Consider the following 16898-nt stretch of genomic DNA (forward strand, 5'->3'; position numbering starts at 1 on the left):
GTGGCCTACCAGTTTCCACGGCATCTGGAGGAAAATGATTATCTAGACCCGCGCCACTCCGGCTTCCGCCCCCGTCACAGCACGGAGACGGCCTTGGTCGCGTTGGTGGATGATCTCTGGAGGGCCAGAGATAGAGGTTGTTCCTGTGGAATGACCTCCCCCCGGATATTAGGAATACCTCTGACCTCCGCTCCTTTCGTGTAAAGCTCAAGACCCACCTTTTTCAAGTTGCTGGCCTGGCTCAACTTTGATCCAACTATATCGCTCCTGACGGGTTTTTATTTGGGGTATTTTAATTGTATTCAATTTATTTAGGGGTTTTTAAACATTGTGTTTTTACTTGTTTTTATCTATCAGTTCACCTCCTCCTTGTATATGTCGTATATATGTCTTGGTATATGTTTTGTTATATGTATGTCGATATATTTATTTCCTATGTTTTGTTGTACGCCGCCCCGAGTCCTTCGGGAGAGGGTGCGGCTAAGAAATAAATATTTATTATTATTATTATTATTAGTAACCAATGTCCTCAATTCAGCTTCTTCATATTGCATCATTTGAGGTTTCTGGACAATTTTCAAGTATGGCTCCTTATATAGCACATTGCATTAATTAAATTATGGTACTTCTAAGGTGTGGAGAACTGCCAAATTCAATTAACTCAGGAATGGTCATAGCTGGCTCATTAGATGTAATTGTAAGAACACAGTCTTGCCCAGGAGTGAGCCTACGTTTTCAAATGAATAAGCTGGGCTACTTATTGCTAATCTAAACGTAATAATTAGCAATATCTCAGCAGAGGGAGCGTCTTTTAGGATAGCATTACAAGATAGACCTCTGCCATTTTTAGAAATTGCAGAACAATGGCACATACAAGTGTCTTCCAACAGAGAGGAAAATTTAGGAGTTTAAGAGAATAATGGGTAATACCTGCCTTATTCTGTCTAAAGTAGGGCAGGTCATTTCAGAAATATTCTGCTTTCTCAGATGTTTTCATTAATTTAATACTATTAATAATACTATGATGAAAGAAGCAGAAATAAAATTTCAGTGGTGCTTCTCTTTTGAATTAAAAGAACAAAGTTGATAGTTCACAATCATTTAAAGTAGGAATAAGCAAGTTGATGCTTACAAAATGTCTGGATTATAATATCCACAGTGTCTTGCCATTTGATATGATGGTTGATGACAATTGGATGCTGACGAGCATAAAGTTATCTATTTCTGCATTGTACTCTTCTAAGCAGTAAAACTATTCAGGCACAATTGAACTATACAATATAATCCTCTCAACACAAGCAACAAGTCATTTATAGATTTTAATTATATTATTAGATTCAAATTTCTGCCTGAGGTCACAAAACATTTTACTATCTCTGGGGTCTACCTTGGTTTGTTATGGACATGGTTTGTGGCAAGCATTATTGTTCTGCTTTTGTTATTATGCTGCTTATGTTTTTTGATGTATTTTAATCAGTGGCTTTGCAATGTTTTAGATTCCTCTTATTATTCTGTGAGACACTGTCACGATGTTAAAAAGTTTGCTAGGCCTGAACTGAATGAATTGACACTCAAGAGTTAAACTAAGAAAGCTTTATTGCGCAGGTCATAAAACAAAATGTTATCTGAAAGTGATTTATTGCGCACGCGTTACACATTCCAAAATTCTTTTCTTCTTTGTTCGGCTGCCAGCTTGGCAGACGTAGCTTTCATTATCAAAATGTAACCATTAGTTATTTCTGTTTCATTTACTTTTTATTTTATTATTAAAGTTTGTTTATTAATTAGAATACTTTTGAAGACTTTTATTTTTCTCAATATCTCAAAAGATATGCGGAAGGGAATCAGCCACGGTCCATTGATCTCAGATTTCCCCAGGGCATTTTTTCCCCTGACAGACACAATTGTTTCCCCTGTGATTAAACGTGATAAAGGTAGAACAAAATGTGTAGATTTCCCCCCCCCCCCAATAAAATTAAGGCTGCCTTAATGCATAATTAAACCTGGACGGTCAAATACACATTTTTGACAAAGGATTGTCAGAATTGTAAATTATTTCAAAAGCATCTCACTCAATATGCTCTTGGTTATCATCTTTTGATATATACTTGGCTCACAAAAACGAATCTACAGGATCTGAGTTCAGATAATATAGTCCACATTAACAAAATACAATTACTGTGTTTACAAGGCATATTGCATCCAAAAACATAAATCATATTATGAGTTTTATGTAATGGCTTGGTTCATATAACACCATGACAATGGCTGGTTCCTTAAACATTTTTAATGCCTTCAAGTCAGTGTTGACTCATGGCAACTTCCTGGACTAGACTCCGCTGCTTTCTTGGTAAGATTTCAGAATTGGCCTCCTTCCTAGAAACAGAATGACTGATCCAAGCTCACCAGCTGGTTTTGTGTCTAACTGGCCTCCCAGTTTCTAGCTTGGTGGCTTAACCCCTATACCAAACTGGTTCTCCTAAAACATGTTGGATCCAATCCAATTTTAACCTGGCAGAATATTTCTGAAATGACCTGCCCTACTTTAGACAGAATAAGGCAAGTATTACCCATTATTCTCTTAAACTCCTAAAATTTCCTCTCTCTTGGAAGGCACTTGTATGTGCCATTGTTCTGTAATTTCTAAAAATGGTAGAGGTCTATCTTGTAATGCTATCTTAAAAGAATATTAAGTCCAGGCTATTGCACAACCCAAGCTAGAAAATGAATAGATGGAGGAAGATACTTAGGCAATCTGAAAGCTAATTATGTCAATTCAATCATTGTGCAACTATTTAATGTTGGTCCAAAAGTAAACAAGACTGCTTGGATGCCTATATTTCTCATGATGCCATCAAAGGAGCACATTTTCCAGCTTCATCATTTTACATTTGCAAGGGATTTTAGAATACTTTACTTATACTGTAAAACCAATAGGGCACCAACATTCATTTTGCTAACCCATGTTATTCATGCATTCTACCATTTTTTTTCTTCTGCATTGAGCATAATTTAAACTTGTAATGTAACTGAAGACAGCTTGTGCTCTATTAATTATAAAATGCTTACAATATCATGAATGGCCCTCCACATGTTGAAGCATAGGGTGGTATTTGTTTATATTTTATTTCAAAACCACTAACAGTTTTGGGTGATTAAAGGACTACAAATGGTGTGGCAACACTGAAAAATTAGAAGAAAGTCAACTCCTAAATAGAGTAGAATCTAAAAATGAGTTGAAACATTATTGCAATTGTTGTTATAATGTAACTTTTGGAAGTGATACAAAAGATGATTGAATATATTGATGATTGAATGTAAAAACAAAAAGCTGCCAATGTTTATTCAAATTTTGATGTTTTTTCTCTTCTTTTTTGTTAAAGTTGTGAGATTCGGGGGGATTTCTACCTCCCGCATGATGTAGCTGTCAAAATTTTCTATACCTATTTACCTTTTTCCCTAAAACATTTGTAAAAAACCAATGAAAATTTTACAATAAAAAAATAGAGTAGAATCTGAGAGGTATAACCTTTTCCTCTCATCAAATCTATTATGCTGTCAACCAAAGTCAATTTTGCTTTTTAAACTTTAAGACTGGCAGAGAGCAAAAAAATGTATAACAGAGGTTCCATCCATTATATTCTTAAGGTCTTTCAGTGGACATGTTCCATCTGGTGTACAAACTAAAGGAAATCCATAGGACAAAGGACAGAATGGATCAATCTCCTAGTTCCTGAAGAAGCTGTAAATATCCCTTTCCATACAAGGAGAAGACTTTCCCTGTCTGAGCAATTCTGTAAAAATAACTCAGGAATGGAGAGATTTATCAATGGGGGAAGCTTTATCAGCTGTCCCAAGACCACCAAGACAGGCACAGCTGGGCTTTGTCAATGACACTGAAATATTTCTTCTATCTCACACAAACAGACACAAACACATGTATAAATGTATACATAATTACAAATGATCATACCTGAACAAGCCCAGAGTAGCATTGGGGTGCCGGAGGATAGACAGGCAGGCTGTAGGGGTGCAGAACCACAGCTGGAGGGGACAACATGGCACATAATAAAGGAAGGGCCCTACTTCTAAGTCCCAAAAGGAGTCAAAAGTGCCTCTGTTCAAGCAGCTTTGGCACCAGCTGAGGGAGTGTTGAGTGGCAGATGGGACAGTGCCATTGAAGGACGCCAACAGCTGTCAAAAACAGAAGCGTCTGTTGCAAACAGGCTGGGTAAAAGCATCTGCACCATGATAGAATCTCAGCAAGGATAAATAATGTTATGATTCACCCAAAGTCAGAACATTGAAATTCTACCATTTTTTTTAGCATATATATATATATATATATATATATATATATATATATATATATATATATATATATATATATATATAATCATTAAGCAAAGCAACTCTAGCACTGAATATACATGTCCTTTTTCCATGTAAACACATATTGATTAATCATTTCATGGATAAATTAATATGCATGCATTTGAAAAGAAATGTTAGTTTTATATATTAATTTTACAAAAATACGTATATATGATTTCTTGCCCATTTAGTTTAATTGGAAAACTGTATTTTAAAAGATTTGATTAACCCACTAGAATAACTCACACGTGGATTATACTTGCCAATTTAAAAAGAGGTCAAATGTATTTACCATGCCTAATGTGTATGGTTTCTGAATGTGTCTTACTTATTCTCTGCTTTTTAAATTATTTAAAGCCCATTCCTTAATAAATATACATCTTTTCACTCTTTGAGATTCAGTGGTGGAAATTGTTCTTTCTTATTGCTGGCATTCAGGTTTTCGGTTCAACATTGAGATTATTGTTTGGGTATTATTTGTCTCAGTGGATTTTTTTTCTGGCTCTCATATTGTAAACCTGCTGGTTGAAAAGAAGCTGAGCCATTTTGTTTTTGTGTTTTTTTACAAAATGGCTAAAACTACCACAGAAATATTTTGCCCTCCACTATTTTTTTTTTTAATGATGAGGCTGTCTTACCCTTTCTATTTTCTATGCTTGGTATATTTGATTTAGTTGAAAGGTAAAAATAAAGGCTTCCTTCTCCCTCCTCAAGTCTAATATAAACACTACACATCTCAAAGGAAAAGCAAACAAGAAAAAGAAATATAAATTTAAAAATCTAGATACAAATCTAAGAAATAAATAAATGGGGAGTGAAGCTTTACATTTTGCATTACCTTTTTAAAAAAAAATTGGGATGAATGTAGAAACAATGAAAAAATGGCTCGATGCTAAAGGCACAGATTCCCTATATGGTCAAACCTGTTTTGAAGCAAAGATGTGAACATTCAACTCATCCATCTGAGGAAGAATTTTAGAGAAGTAAAAAGAAAAAAATTATGTGACCTTTGGATTAAATTTAATAAAAGTGCCTTTGTATGATAAACTTTACCTGGTTCAGTAATTGTTAACAGCAACAGCAAGAGAAACCATTGTTCTGAAGGTCAAATACCTTGAGCGTAGGTAAGACCCACATTATGGGCAGAACTGGGAGAGTGGCCATTGGGTTGGGAGCTGCTTCTCTGCCTTTTCCCCCCCTTTTTCTTTAGCGGTTTTCTTCTTTCGCTTATGAACGGTTCTTTAATGATCATTCAAAGGTACAATGGACTTTCCTGGAGCCAGCTTTATGACCCAGATTCGAAGTTCTGATGGCTGTATCCCAAAGTCTTGTGACTGCATTTTGGGTGCTCAGTAATCAGCCTGCATTCATAGCCATTTGCAAAACTCCATGGTTACATGACTGTTTTACGATGGTTCCCCCCCCCCCAAATTGGCATTTAAGTCCAGTTTTCAGCAAAACCGGCTTATTGCGAACCATTGATTTGCCGCAAAAAAGTCATAAAATCAGGTTGATTATGTGGGTGACCCAATGTATAACTGTCATGAGTTATGACTGTTATAGAAAGGCTCTATTATGATCATAAAATTAAGCCAAAGGCTTTGTGAATTTAAGTTGCAAATCATGTAAAATTAGAGATATCTCAGAAAAATTGCAATGGCCGATACCAAATTATAAATTAGCAAGCTAACAGGGTTATCATTAGCCAATCAAAAAGATCAGAATACAAATTTTAATATACCACAAGTGCATGTGAATTAGGATTAGCAAATACAACACTCACCATTATACTTTTTTCTGTTTTTAGATTGTATCTTTAAGAGTTTTTATTTTACCAGGGGCCTTGTACAGTGAGTCGCAGCAGGATCTAAAGATTTCATTTTATAAGGTTGGCAATCACCTTGTGGCAGTAGGAGAATATAAAGCTTTAAAAAACAAATCATTGGCCAAAGAATTGTCAGCAATACTTAGGTAAGTAGAGCTCAAGAAATTGAGGGCCTAAGGCTTTCTGAAACTTTGCAGCAGCACAGGAGAGCTCCTTAATTTAAGACCACTAATCTAGAGGATAAACCCAGATCTTCATACCTAACATGGGTCCCAATGCTGAACTAGCTATGGTCTCACAGCTAAGCAATTAGGAATACATTATTTAGAGCAAGAATAATGGTATTTTTCAAAGAAGATTGGGAATATATTGAGAATTGATAAGGAAACTGGCATGATTATCTTATAGCTGCACTGGATGTGGGAATCACCCTGGCATTATTAGGACTTTTTAGCATTTGAGTATAGCATTTGAGTATAAAATTATGAAAATAATTTTCATAATCTCTCCCACTCCATTTCTGTGCCATTGTCTCATTCTTTTTTCTAATTTCATGGGAAGGGACAGACTTCGTGGATTGCATGTTCCAGGGTGAGAAATACTGTTTCTTGTAAGTAACCTAATTGCTAATACTGACAAAAATAACCAAAAATAGTTCAAAGGTTTATACCTTTAAGCAAAAGGTGTTGTAACTTCACGAAACAAAGCAAAAAATTCAGCAACTTTAATACTAAAAGTGTATATCCACATGCTACCTGCTTATCCTGCCCCATTAGGGTTCCCTGGTGAATTTATTTCCTTTTCTTAAAAGCTGAGCAAGTACTTTTGTTCTGAAAAGTCACTGCCAAGTTGTAAGCCAGGCTTTACCCATAAAGTGGCTCTTGTCATTTTGTAGTTCAAACCCTCAGGATGGAAAATATGACAGACTGGCTCTGTGCAACTCCTGGAGAAAATCAGAAAAATAATCTTTCCTTAAGAAAAAAAAATCATTTTTTCAGGTTTTTTTCTTTCTGCCTTTGAAGAGATTTATACAAATATTTATTAAACGTTCTTGCTGAAAGTTGAAAGCCACACCTTGTCAACATATTTATTACTTCACCTATTTCTTCAGTTGCGATGAGTCAAAGGTGATCAAAAACAGAACAGCAAGGATGTTTGATTACAGAACAGCAGCAACAAATGAATTCTTGGCAGCTTTGTCCCAAACCATCTTTTTTGGGAGGGGGGAGGGGGATATGTGATGGTTAGTTTGAGGCCTATAAGGATACATGAGGAGCTGTCTTGTCCCAATTACATCAACCTGTCCCACCCAGTCAAGCAGAGGCGGTATGCTACATGTCCTGTCAAAGAGTTTTGACTGGTGTGCTCTAGGAGGCCCTTCTCAGCTGCTTCCCCAACCTATGGAACATCTTATCCTCAGAGATGAGGTCCCTCCCAGTGGTGGGTTTCTGCCGGTTCGCACCAGCTCGGGAGAACCGCTTGATGAAATCTACCGAACCGGTTAGAAGAGGTTCCCTGGTGAACCCGGAAGTAAGTTCCAGAACGCCTGCCCCGGCCCTGTTGCTCGCTCGCTCACCCCTGCCCATCCGGAAGCTGCTCCATTGCTCACTCCCCCAGCCCATCCGCACTATCCTAGCCCCGCCCACCACTCACTGATTGGCTGGCTCACCAATCGCCCCACCCACATCTAAGAACCCTATCTAAACCCATTTACCTTTTTTCCTGCTTGGCTTTCTATTGCTGCCTGCTGACTCCGAGGAGGTAAATAAGCTGCAACTAAGTGGGGGGGGGGGGCCTGCTGCAGCCCTGCACTATAAGCGAGTCCGGTGACCTTTTGCAGCCTTGCAAGGATCCCAGGCTCGCTTATAGCGCAGGGCCGCAGGCCACCAGAAAGCATGGGGCAGGGGTGGGGACAGCGGTGGGAGCTTATGTGGCGCGGCTGGCATCTTTGATAAGTTCAGGGACCTCGCAAGGCCTTTGCAAGGTCTCTGGACTTGCCTAAGATGCCTGGCTGCCAGAAAGCAGGGGCACGGGGAGCGTCCGTGGTTACTTACACAGCGTGGCCGGTGTCTTTGAAAAGTTTGGGGACCTTGCAAGGCTTTTGCAAGGTCCCCGGACTTGCCTAAGATACCTGGCCACCGGAAAGCATGGGCGCGGGGGTGGGGATGCCGTCGGGAGCTTATGCGGTGCGGCCATCATCTTTGACAAGTTTGGGGACCTCGCAAGGCCTTTGCAAGGTCCCTGGACTTGCCTAAGATGCCTGGCCGCCAGAAAGCAGGGCGCGGGGGTGGGGATGATGGTGGGAGCTTACCTTGCAAGGCCTTTGCAAGGTCCCTGGACTTGCCTAAGATGCCTGGCTGCCAGAAAGCACGGGTGCAGGGGTAGGGGTGGTGGCGGGAGCTTACGCAGCGCAGCTGGTCTCCTAGGACCTCCTAGGTGCCAGCCGCACCACCCAAAATACCATCCATCTCCCCGTGCTCAGAAAAGCAACTCCAGGAAGGTGCTTTGGTGGCGGCAGGCATCCTAAAACCTGCCTGCTAGCAAAGGACCTACCCGGACTTCCTTTTCTGAGCACGGGGAGATGGATGGTAGTTTGTAATGAGGTTGTAATGAGGGGTCCTGGGTCCTCTCTGAGCTTGGTGCAGACGTTTCATTACCAAACTAGGTAACATCATCAGTGATAGAAGGGAGTGGGGTGGGGGGGAGGAGGAGAAAGATAGGACAAAAAGGAGAAAGTGGAGGTGGAGGATAGTGGGATCCTTGCTGCTTTCTGAGCTTGGTGGTTTTCTTACAGACATTTCATTATCAAACTAGGTAACATCATCAGTGCTAGATAGGAGTGGTGTTGTGGGGGGGAAGGAGGAGAAAGATAGGACAAAAAGGAGAAAGAGAGGGAGAAAGAGGAGGTGGAGGATAGTGGGATCCTTGCTGCTTTCTGAGTTTGGTGGTTTTCTTACAGACATTTCATTATCAAACTAGGTAACATCATCAATGCTAGATGGGAGTGGGGGGGAAGGAGGAGGAGGAGAAGTAGAAGGACAAAAAGGAAAAAGATGAGGGAGAGGACTGTGGGGTCCTTTGGAGTTCTCTGAACTTGGTGTTTTTCTTGCAGGCATCTCATTACCCAACCAGGTGTCATCATCAGTGCTAGAAAAAATGGGGTATACACAGAGGAGGAGGAGCAGACGAGGATGACCCAGCTAGGTATCTCACACCAATGACAATAAAACATCTGCAAGCAAACCATTGAGACCACAGGGCATTTATTTCTTCATTTATTAAATTTAAATGCCTCCTGCCTCTTGGTCATCACAAACTCCTCATCAGGACATTCTACAATGACCGGCCTCAGAATTACATCTCCACAATCTCAAATTTTATTTATTGTGTATAGAATATTTTAATGGTTTTATTTTAATTTATTATGTATATAATATTTTAATGGTTTTATTTTAATTTATTGTCTGTAGAATATCTTTTTAAAACTTATTTTAGGGAATTTTTATTTATTTATTGTTTTATAGAATGTTTATTACAAGAAATGTTATTCCTTTTTGCAAATGTTTTATTTGTGATGCAATATGTTGCTTTTAAGTGTCCAGGTTGGTGCATAGTTTATGTGTCTCAAGGTGGTTTCTTTTCTATGGGCAGGCCAGGTTGGTGCAAGGCAGCTTTGCCAGATTTTGTGTGTTTCTGTGTGATACCTGGTTGTTTGGGTGATTGTGAGGTGGTTGCTGTTTCTGTGAGCTTCCTGGCACTGTCCTTTATAATTTTGCACAATGCCTTGATGGTTTTTATTCCAGTGGCTTTGTCTTTCCTGTTCTTAGGGTTAGGGAAAAAAACTGGTTTCATCTGCAGTCTTTTGGGGGGAAATTGTTATTTTTTGGTGTTTTCCTGGCACTGTCAGAGTTTGTGGGGGGTGGGGGGTAATGTCCCGCAGTTATCTACACATTAATAATGATCAAGTACTAATAATATTTCCTTATACATTTTAGTGACCTTTCCTTACATATTTGATGTTTTCTTTCATACTTTTAGATTTCTAATTGCTGTTTCTGTTAGTTAGCAATTGATAAAACAAATCCCACGTGAAAAAGTATTCGAAGCCTTCTTGATTTTTATTGTCAATTTATTCATTCCTGCACATTCTAATATTTATTCATTTTCATATCTTTGTTTTTCCACTGTTGTGCAAACACAATCCAGCAGCTGCTAACATGTGTAAAATTAAATATGTATTATATTCCCTTTGAAATACAAGTAGTAAGTAGTAAGCTACTTACCTTCTGTAAGTAGCTCTTTTATTGTTTTGTGTACTTATTTTAATCTTATTTAAGTAGTAAGTGCACAAAATAATAAATTTCCTTTTTTTATCTTCTTTTTGGAGATCAGCCAGTGGTGCAAAGAATTCAGTGACATCGTCTTGGCGACTCCCATCCGGTCCCATGACTGGCAAGGCACTCCCACCCGGTCACATGGCCGGCAAGGCACTCCCACCCGGTCACATGGCCAGCAAGCCACTCCCACTCGGTCACATGGCTGGCAAGCCACTCCCACTCGGTCACATGACTGGCAAGCCACTTCCACTTGGTCACATGGCTGGCAAGCCACTCCCACAAAGCAGGCCACACCTACAGAAGAGATTCCAAAAATTTTTTGAAACCCACCACTGGTCCCTCCCCACTCTTCTGGTTTCCCAAGTGTTAAGACCTGGCTTTGTCAATTAGCATTGGGGGTGGAGGCATTTCTCAAAGTATGGTACAGTCCTGGCGATGGTGGCTTGAGGACACTCCTGCTGTCTTGTTAACCTCTTAGCCTTTTGAATGTTATACACTGATTTTTATTTTTACTAGGAATTTTAACTTGTTTTTAATTCTTTTTAATTTATGCTTTTATTCATGTATTTATACGGTTTCTTATGCTGGGTAAATCACCTAGCATTATTTAGGTAAGATCGGCAGTATATAAATTTAATAAATAAATATTTTTTGAATATTCAGGATGTCCAGAAATTATTAATAAATCTTTTCCAAATATGAAGCACCGCAGTGTGATTTTTTTTAAAGAGAAAATTGTGATCGACAGTTTATTCATACATAGTTCAGCAGCAGTTCTTGATGGTCATATGGGACATTTATGCAAATACTTCATTCATTTGTGAAATGGTGAATGAGAAAAATGTTTCCGATCCTTTTGCCCCAACTTTCAAATCAACCCAGTTGCCCTCAATTATTTTGATATGTCTGAAACAAAGCATTTTACTGGACTTTGTGCTCACTTAGCTCACTTAATTGTTAACAATGTTGTCTAGTGTTAATTATCTAATGCTAATTGTTATCTAGTGGTCAGTGCAACTTTCTACATAAATGGGATATAATCTTCTCCTCCCACCCCCAAATCACATTCTACCAGAAAAAAAAATCTGAAACACACATTTATTTGTATTGCACCATTTTGTTTCTACCCTTTTAGGGTTGTTGTTGGTTTTTTGTTTTGGTAAAACCATAAAACTTGGAAGGCATATATTTATTCTACTTCACAAAATAGGCAATGCAGCCTAGAAAAGGATAAAAACACATAAAACTGGATAATGAACTGAGTAGTGCATTAGTCTGCCATGTCCTGACCACTGTTTTATCCCATTTTAATATTTGATCTTTTCACTATGTACTCTTTGTTCTCTGGCCATGTAGGATTTTTTCCCCTTTAGAAGTAAAAGAAATGAAGAAAAGAAGCAAATATTTTCACTTGCTGGGAGAGGATCATCCCTTCTTTATCCACTGTGCCAGATTATTATCCTTCACTCATTATGTGGCAGCCAAAAATTCAATAGGCACAAATACTCCTAATTACCTTCCTGACAGCGTTGAACTACAATTCCCAGCAGCAGCATCCAACAAGGAAGGATGCTGGAAACAGAAGCTCAGGAAGGCCACTATTTTAAGACATCAATTTTGTGGAAAATCTTCCTATTGGATTTCTGTTAGCCAGAAATTAAAAGGCACAGAAGCACCTTAGAGGCTACAATATAGTAACAGAAGTATTACTCTCTTCTCCTAAATCATGATTCTAGCAAAATATTATTCTCCTCCTCTCAACCTCTGCCTTCTCAACATCAACCACAGCTACCCCAGGATTCTTAAACCTCTCATATTCCTTCAGTTTCACAAGGAAACCTGAGATAGAAAGCAGGTCTTTCTGCATAGCTCTTCCAAACTAAAGCTACCCTACATTTCTTACATTTTAACTTAAGTTCTTAAGTATCTCCTCATTCTCCTAACTGGTTCTTCAAATGAAGACTTCTTCAATTTTACAGAACAGCCTTTTCTAAAATCAAATGTGAATTCTTTAAGGCATGGTCAACAAGGACCATGCCTTAAAGGAACAAGGAACTCTTAGATATATTAGCAGAATGGCTTTTATAGAAGAATCCTGAAAACACAACATCCAGGTCTGCTGGATCTACTGAGACCCACATTTTACTGTTGCATTTATATCATAGGGTGAGGATGAAAATAAGAAATGGGCATCCATTCAAGCCCTGTGCATAAACTTACTCCCAACTTTGATCTATTTGTTTGCAAGGAAGATCATATATAGGCCTCTGAGAATCATGCAATTGGCTATTGGGGGGCAGGGCGGACCCTTCACCATTAGGTGCCATTTCCTTTATTTCACATAATCCCAGAAGAAGCCAAGCTTTTAAAAAGCAAGCAGAAATAGAGGGAAGCCAGGATCATTTCTTAGAGAAGGTAAGATGGATTCTATCATTGGCATCCAGAGTGGGAGTATAAACAGGAATGGAGTGCTCCCTTCTTCCCCCCATCACATGCAGCAGGTGGTGCAAGGGAGTGCAGCAGGGACAAAAAAGATCTTTAGACCAGACAATTTCTTATGGGAGGCGTGGGATCACCTCACAGTGTTCAGCCAAGGCCTGGCTCCACCTGCCTCAAGGGGCACAACCAACAGCAACTCACAAGGGCCCCGGGAAAGCACCTCCTGGAGAAATACCCTGTGGGGACAAAAAATGAACATAATATCAGGGATCCAGCAGTGTCTCCTTTGAGTGAGCCTCTAACCATCATTCTCATCATTCCAGCACTATTCTCCAATGTGTTTAGCTTTCTCCTAGCTTCATCCTAAAAATGCATTGTGGAATGCTGTCAAAAGTAGGCAGAAATATGGCTACTCAGAGCAGTCAATCAGTCAGTTTTTCTCCTTTCAGCAACTTTCACTTTTATATTCAGTTGGGTTTTCATTACATGGTATTTGGTATTGCTTATGTATCATATGTTATACTTTAGGTAAATCACTTTGAATTCATAATATGGAAGTAAAACAAGAAAAATGAAGCAATCACATCATTGCAACTACATCTTGACTACCACCCCATTGGTACCTGAGGTCAGCTTCACCACCAATTGGTCAGTTTGGAGTCAAGATTATAATAGATGCCATCAAGCTGACACACAGCAATCCAGTGGTGACGCCTCACAGGAAGAGACAGAAAACCGAGGCACACATTGGAAGGGACATTCACGATGAAGCCAACCAGCCCTGCCAGGGACAATTACTCGAGGGGGTCTATGAGACAAAGGGAGAAAGGAGCTTGGCAGAGCAAGTAGATTAAGCTGGCAAGAAGATGAAAAAAACAATTCTGAAATGGCCAGGAGAACAGGATGGTCTCACATCATAGTAAGCAGCTCCCAGCTTAGTCAATCTATCAGTGAAGAAGCGCCAAAGACAGCCACCGAGTAAAGATTAGCAATCATGCCTCAAAATGCTACAGCACAATGTCATTTTTAAATTATAAGCTGCCTTAAGCAATGAGGCATGAAGGTGAGGGAGGAATCAGTAAAGATAGTTAGGAAGAGAAGGAGAATACAAAAGTAGAGAATGACAGAAGCTTGTTCTTAAGAAAAAAAATAGAATGATTAATTTAAAGTTGTTCAGAAAAAGTAGCTAGAAAAAGTAAAGGGATAGGAACTCCTTATCTTCGTTTATCCCACCAAATGGCTTCAAACACCACACTCTGAAGAGCTGCCTTGATGACATTGATATCATAGTTCCCTGTCCCCAGAAAGCTACGGTGTGGATTCCATCTGGCATCAGGAGCCAGCCTGTGGGGGAAAAGAGGAAAGACATCACCAAAGAAGGTTTGGAAAAAGAGGAAGGGCCTCCCCTAAGTATCAGGGACACATTTGGAATACTTAAGAGTATGATACGGACACTCCCACAAATGGTTGCCACTGTAATCATGGCTGATCCAATTGCTAGAAAGTTATTTAGGAAGTATCTTTCTTTATACCCCATGGAAGCTACCAATATGATCCCTATTACATTCCTTAAATTACTTCAGCTTTTTTGTTTTCTGAAGAGGCAGGCTCTTTCTATATATATAAAAAAGTACTGAATTGCAATGATCTTTATTTTATCAGATGCACACATGAGACTCCAAGAGCCATGGAAATACAATTGATTCTGGAGCTGATACAATTGATTCTGGAGCTGATACATCACAGCATATTACTTGGAATAGTAGGGAATATTCCTGAGTTGCCATGAACAACACACTGGAGACCCCAAAAATAAGACAAAGGACAGGCCGCTATGCTTCACTTCCATCTCCTTTTCTTGCCTGCCTGAGCCATAAGTCAGACTGAAGCCTCATTGAGGGGAAATACTTTTTCCCCCTGAAGTTATAATGTGCCATGCCCATTGGCAGTATTGTGCTATTATTTTTCTTATCTCCAGCTTGTCCAAAATAAGATGTGTGGGTTTTTAAAGCATGCATTTCATGTATTAATTTTTTGTTTATTTCAAGCTGGCAAAATCTTATACTCCAGGGAGCTACTCTTGGAAATATATTGAGAATAAAGGATGTACACTTCTTTATATACAGCTGGTGCCTTGGCTTTTCCAGAGACTTATGATACTCTAGGGAAGCCTCAGAGATTCCTACTTGCCCCAGAATAAGATTGTATAAATGAACAATAAATCAACCGATCCAGACTGCAGCAGATATAGTATTTAAGAGGCCTACTTGTAGCTTACACCTGCTTCCACTGAAATATTGCTGAATCTAAGATATTATCTTAATTGTACTAAACAATGTGTCTGTTAGATATCCACACAAGCTGCTGTGGTTTCCACTCCAGTCCTCCATTTAGGCGGGAACCTAGGTTTAGCCTGATTGGTTGAGAGGTCTGACAGCTCCCTATAAAAGGAGAGCTGTCAGACCTAACAGTTGCTGGATTGTACATACTTGTCTGTAAATAAAGAGCTGTTGTTTCCTTGAACCTGAGTCTATCCTCTCATTGCCCTGATCTAACACTGGCGACGAGGGTGGGATCGAGAGGCAGATAGGGTGAAGAACAAACAACCAGACAATCCAGCAAGTAAATCCAGCCCGGAGCATCGGCGTGGCTTCGAGCAGCCATTTTAAAGCGGCAAATTCAAACCGCACAAGACAAAATGGCCATGCACGCTCCACCAACTCCGTATGACCAAGTGGCTGAACATTGGGAATCCTACATGCTGAGGTTCGAATGCTTCCTCGAGGCAAACGACCTCATGGGAGTACCGGACTCCCGAAAGAAGAACCTGTTCCTGGGTTACTGCGGCCGGGAGGTCTTCGAGATGGCCAAAGACCTGTCGGAGCCGACTCCGATCCAGGCAGTAACGTGGGCGGCCTTACAGCAGACGCTATGGACATACTGTGCACCCAAGCCTTCCCGACATGTGGAACCAGAAGGCAGAGGAAACCACCAACCAATACGTCGCAGCCCTATGAAAAGTGGCCACGTATTGCGACTTCCGTGACCTGGACGACCAGATCCTGGACCGTCTGATCTGCAGAGTGCAGGACATTCATCTGCAGAAACGCCTGCTGGCAAAATCCAACATGTCTCTGCAGATCGCACTTGACGAGGCCAGGGCATCAGAGTCAGCCACAAGGTCCACGGAAGCCCTACAGAGCCAGTACAATGTGCCCCAGTCCATCCCTAAGCAGGCACGCATCCACTACGAGGCCGCAGACCAGGAGACAGATGAAAGCGAGTCCGATGACAGTAGCCGCACGAAGCTGGTGCGAAAATTCAACTCCCGTTTGCCGCCCTGCGCAAGCTACGGAGGGAACCATCCCCGGTCTACCTGCAGATTCCGGGACGCAACCTGCCAGCATTGCGATAAGAAGGGGCACATCACAAAAGTGTGCCAGAGTGAAGTCCCTGCCACCACTTGGCAGCCACAAACATACCGCCAACAGAGGCCCATCCCAGGGGCCTGGAGAAAAAACCAAAAGCGCCCAGAGAGAGAACCAAGGGAGACAGCCCAGAGAGAGTGTACCCAGAGAGAGCACACTTAGAGAGAGCCGCTGAGAACCTATCTCACAACGATAGGTCAAGTCCGCACACAGCGGCCAAAAAAGTTGAAGCTCACGGTCCTCATTGAGGATGCTCCCTGTGAGCTTGGATCAACACTGGATCGTCTCTCATGATCATATCCTGGTTGACCCTAAAAAAGGCTATCCCAAGCCTCAAAAAACGGCAGCTTCACACGCCAGACATCATGCTGCGTGACTACCAGGGGAACTGAGTCCCCATCGTGGGCCAGGGCAACTTCCGGGTCCAATTCAAAGACATCACAGCTCAGCTTCCCGTGACCGTGGCCAGCGCACTGTTGCAAAGCCTCCTGGGAC

At 40.5% G+C, this 16898-nt stretch overlaps 2 protein-coding genes across 2 annotated transcripts in view; both read right to left on the reverse strand.

Moving 5' to 3' along the window:
* LOC309381373 (RNA binding protein fox-1 homolog 1-like) overlaps positions 1 to 4086 on the reverse strand; it is a 45887-nt gene extending 41801 nt beyond the window's left edge. Inside the window, exon 1 of the mRNA XM_081932300.1 lies at positions 3974 to 4086. Within this exon, the coding sequence (XP_081788426.1) occupies positions 3974 to 4060 (87 nt within the window). The 5' untranslated portion in view covers positions 4061 to 4086. The remainder of the gene's footprint in view (positions 1 to 3973) is intronic.
* A 9524-nt stretch (positions 4087 to 13610) lies between these two features.
* Positions 13611 to 16340, reverse strand: JOSD2 (Josephin domain containing 2; the record flags this gene model as incomplete). Its single annotated transcript, XM_081970620.1, has 3 exons — positions 13611 to 13756; positions 14231 to 14319; positions 16174 to 16340. The coding sequence occupies 3 exons, from the start codon at positions 16338 to 16340 to the stop codon at positions 13611 to 13613; spliced, it is 402 nt and encodes a 133-aa protein (XP_081826746.1).
* Positions 16341 to 16898: the final 558 nt, after the last annotated feature.

Source organism: Natrix helvetica (genome assembly GCF_964273705.1).
Source record: "Natrix helvetica genome assembly, chromosome: Z".
NCBI lineage: Eukaryota > Metazoa > Chordata > Lepidosauria > Squamata > Natricidae > Natrix > Natrix helvetica.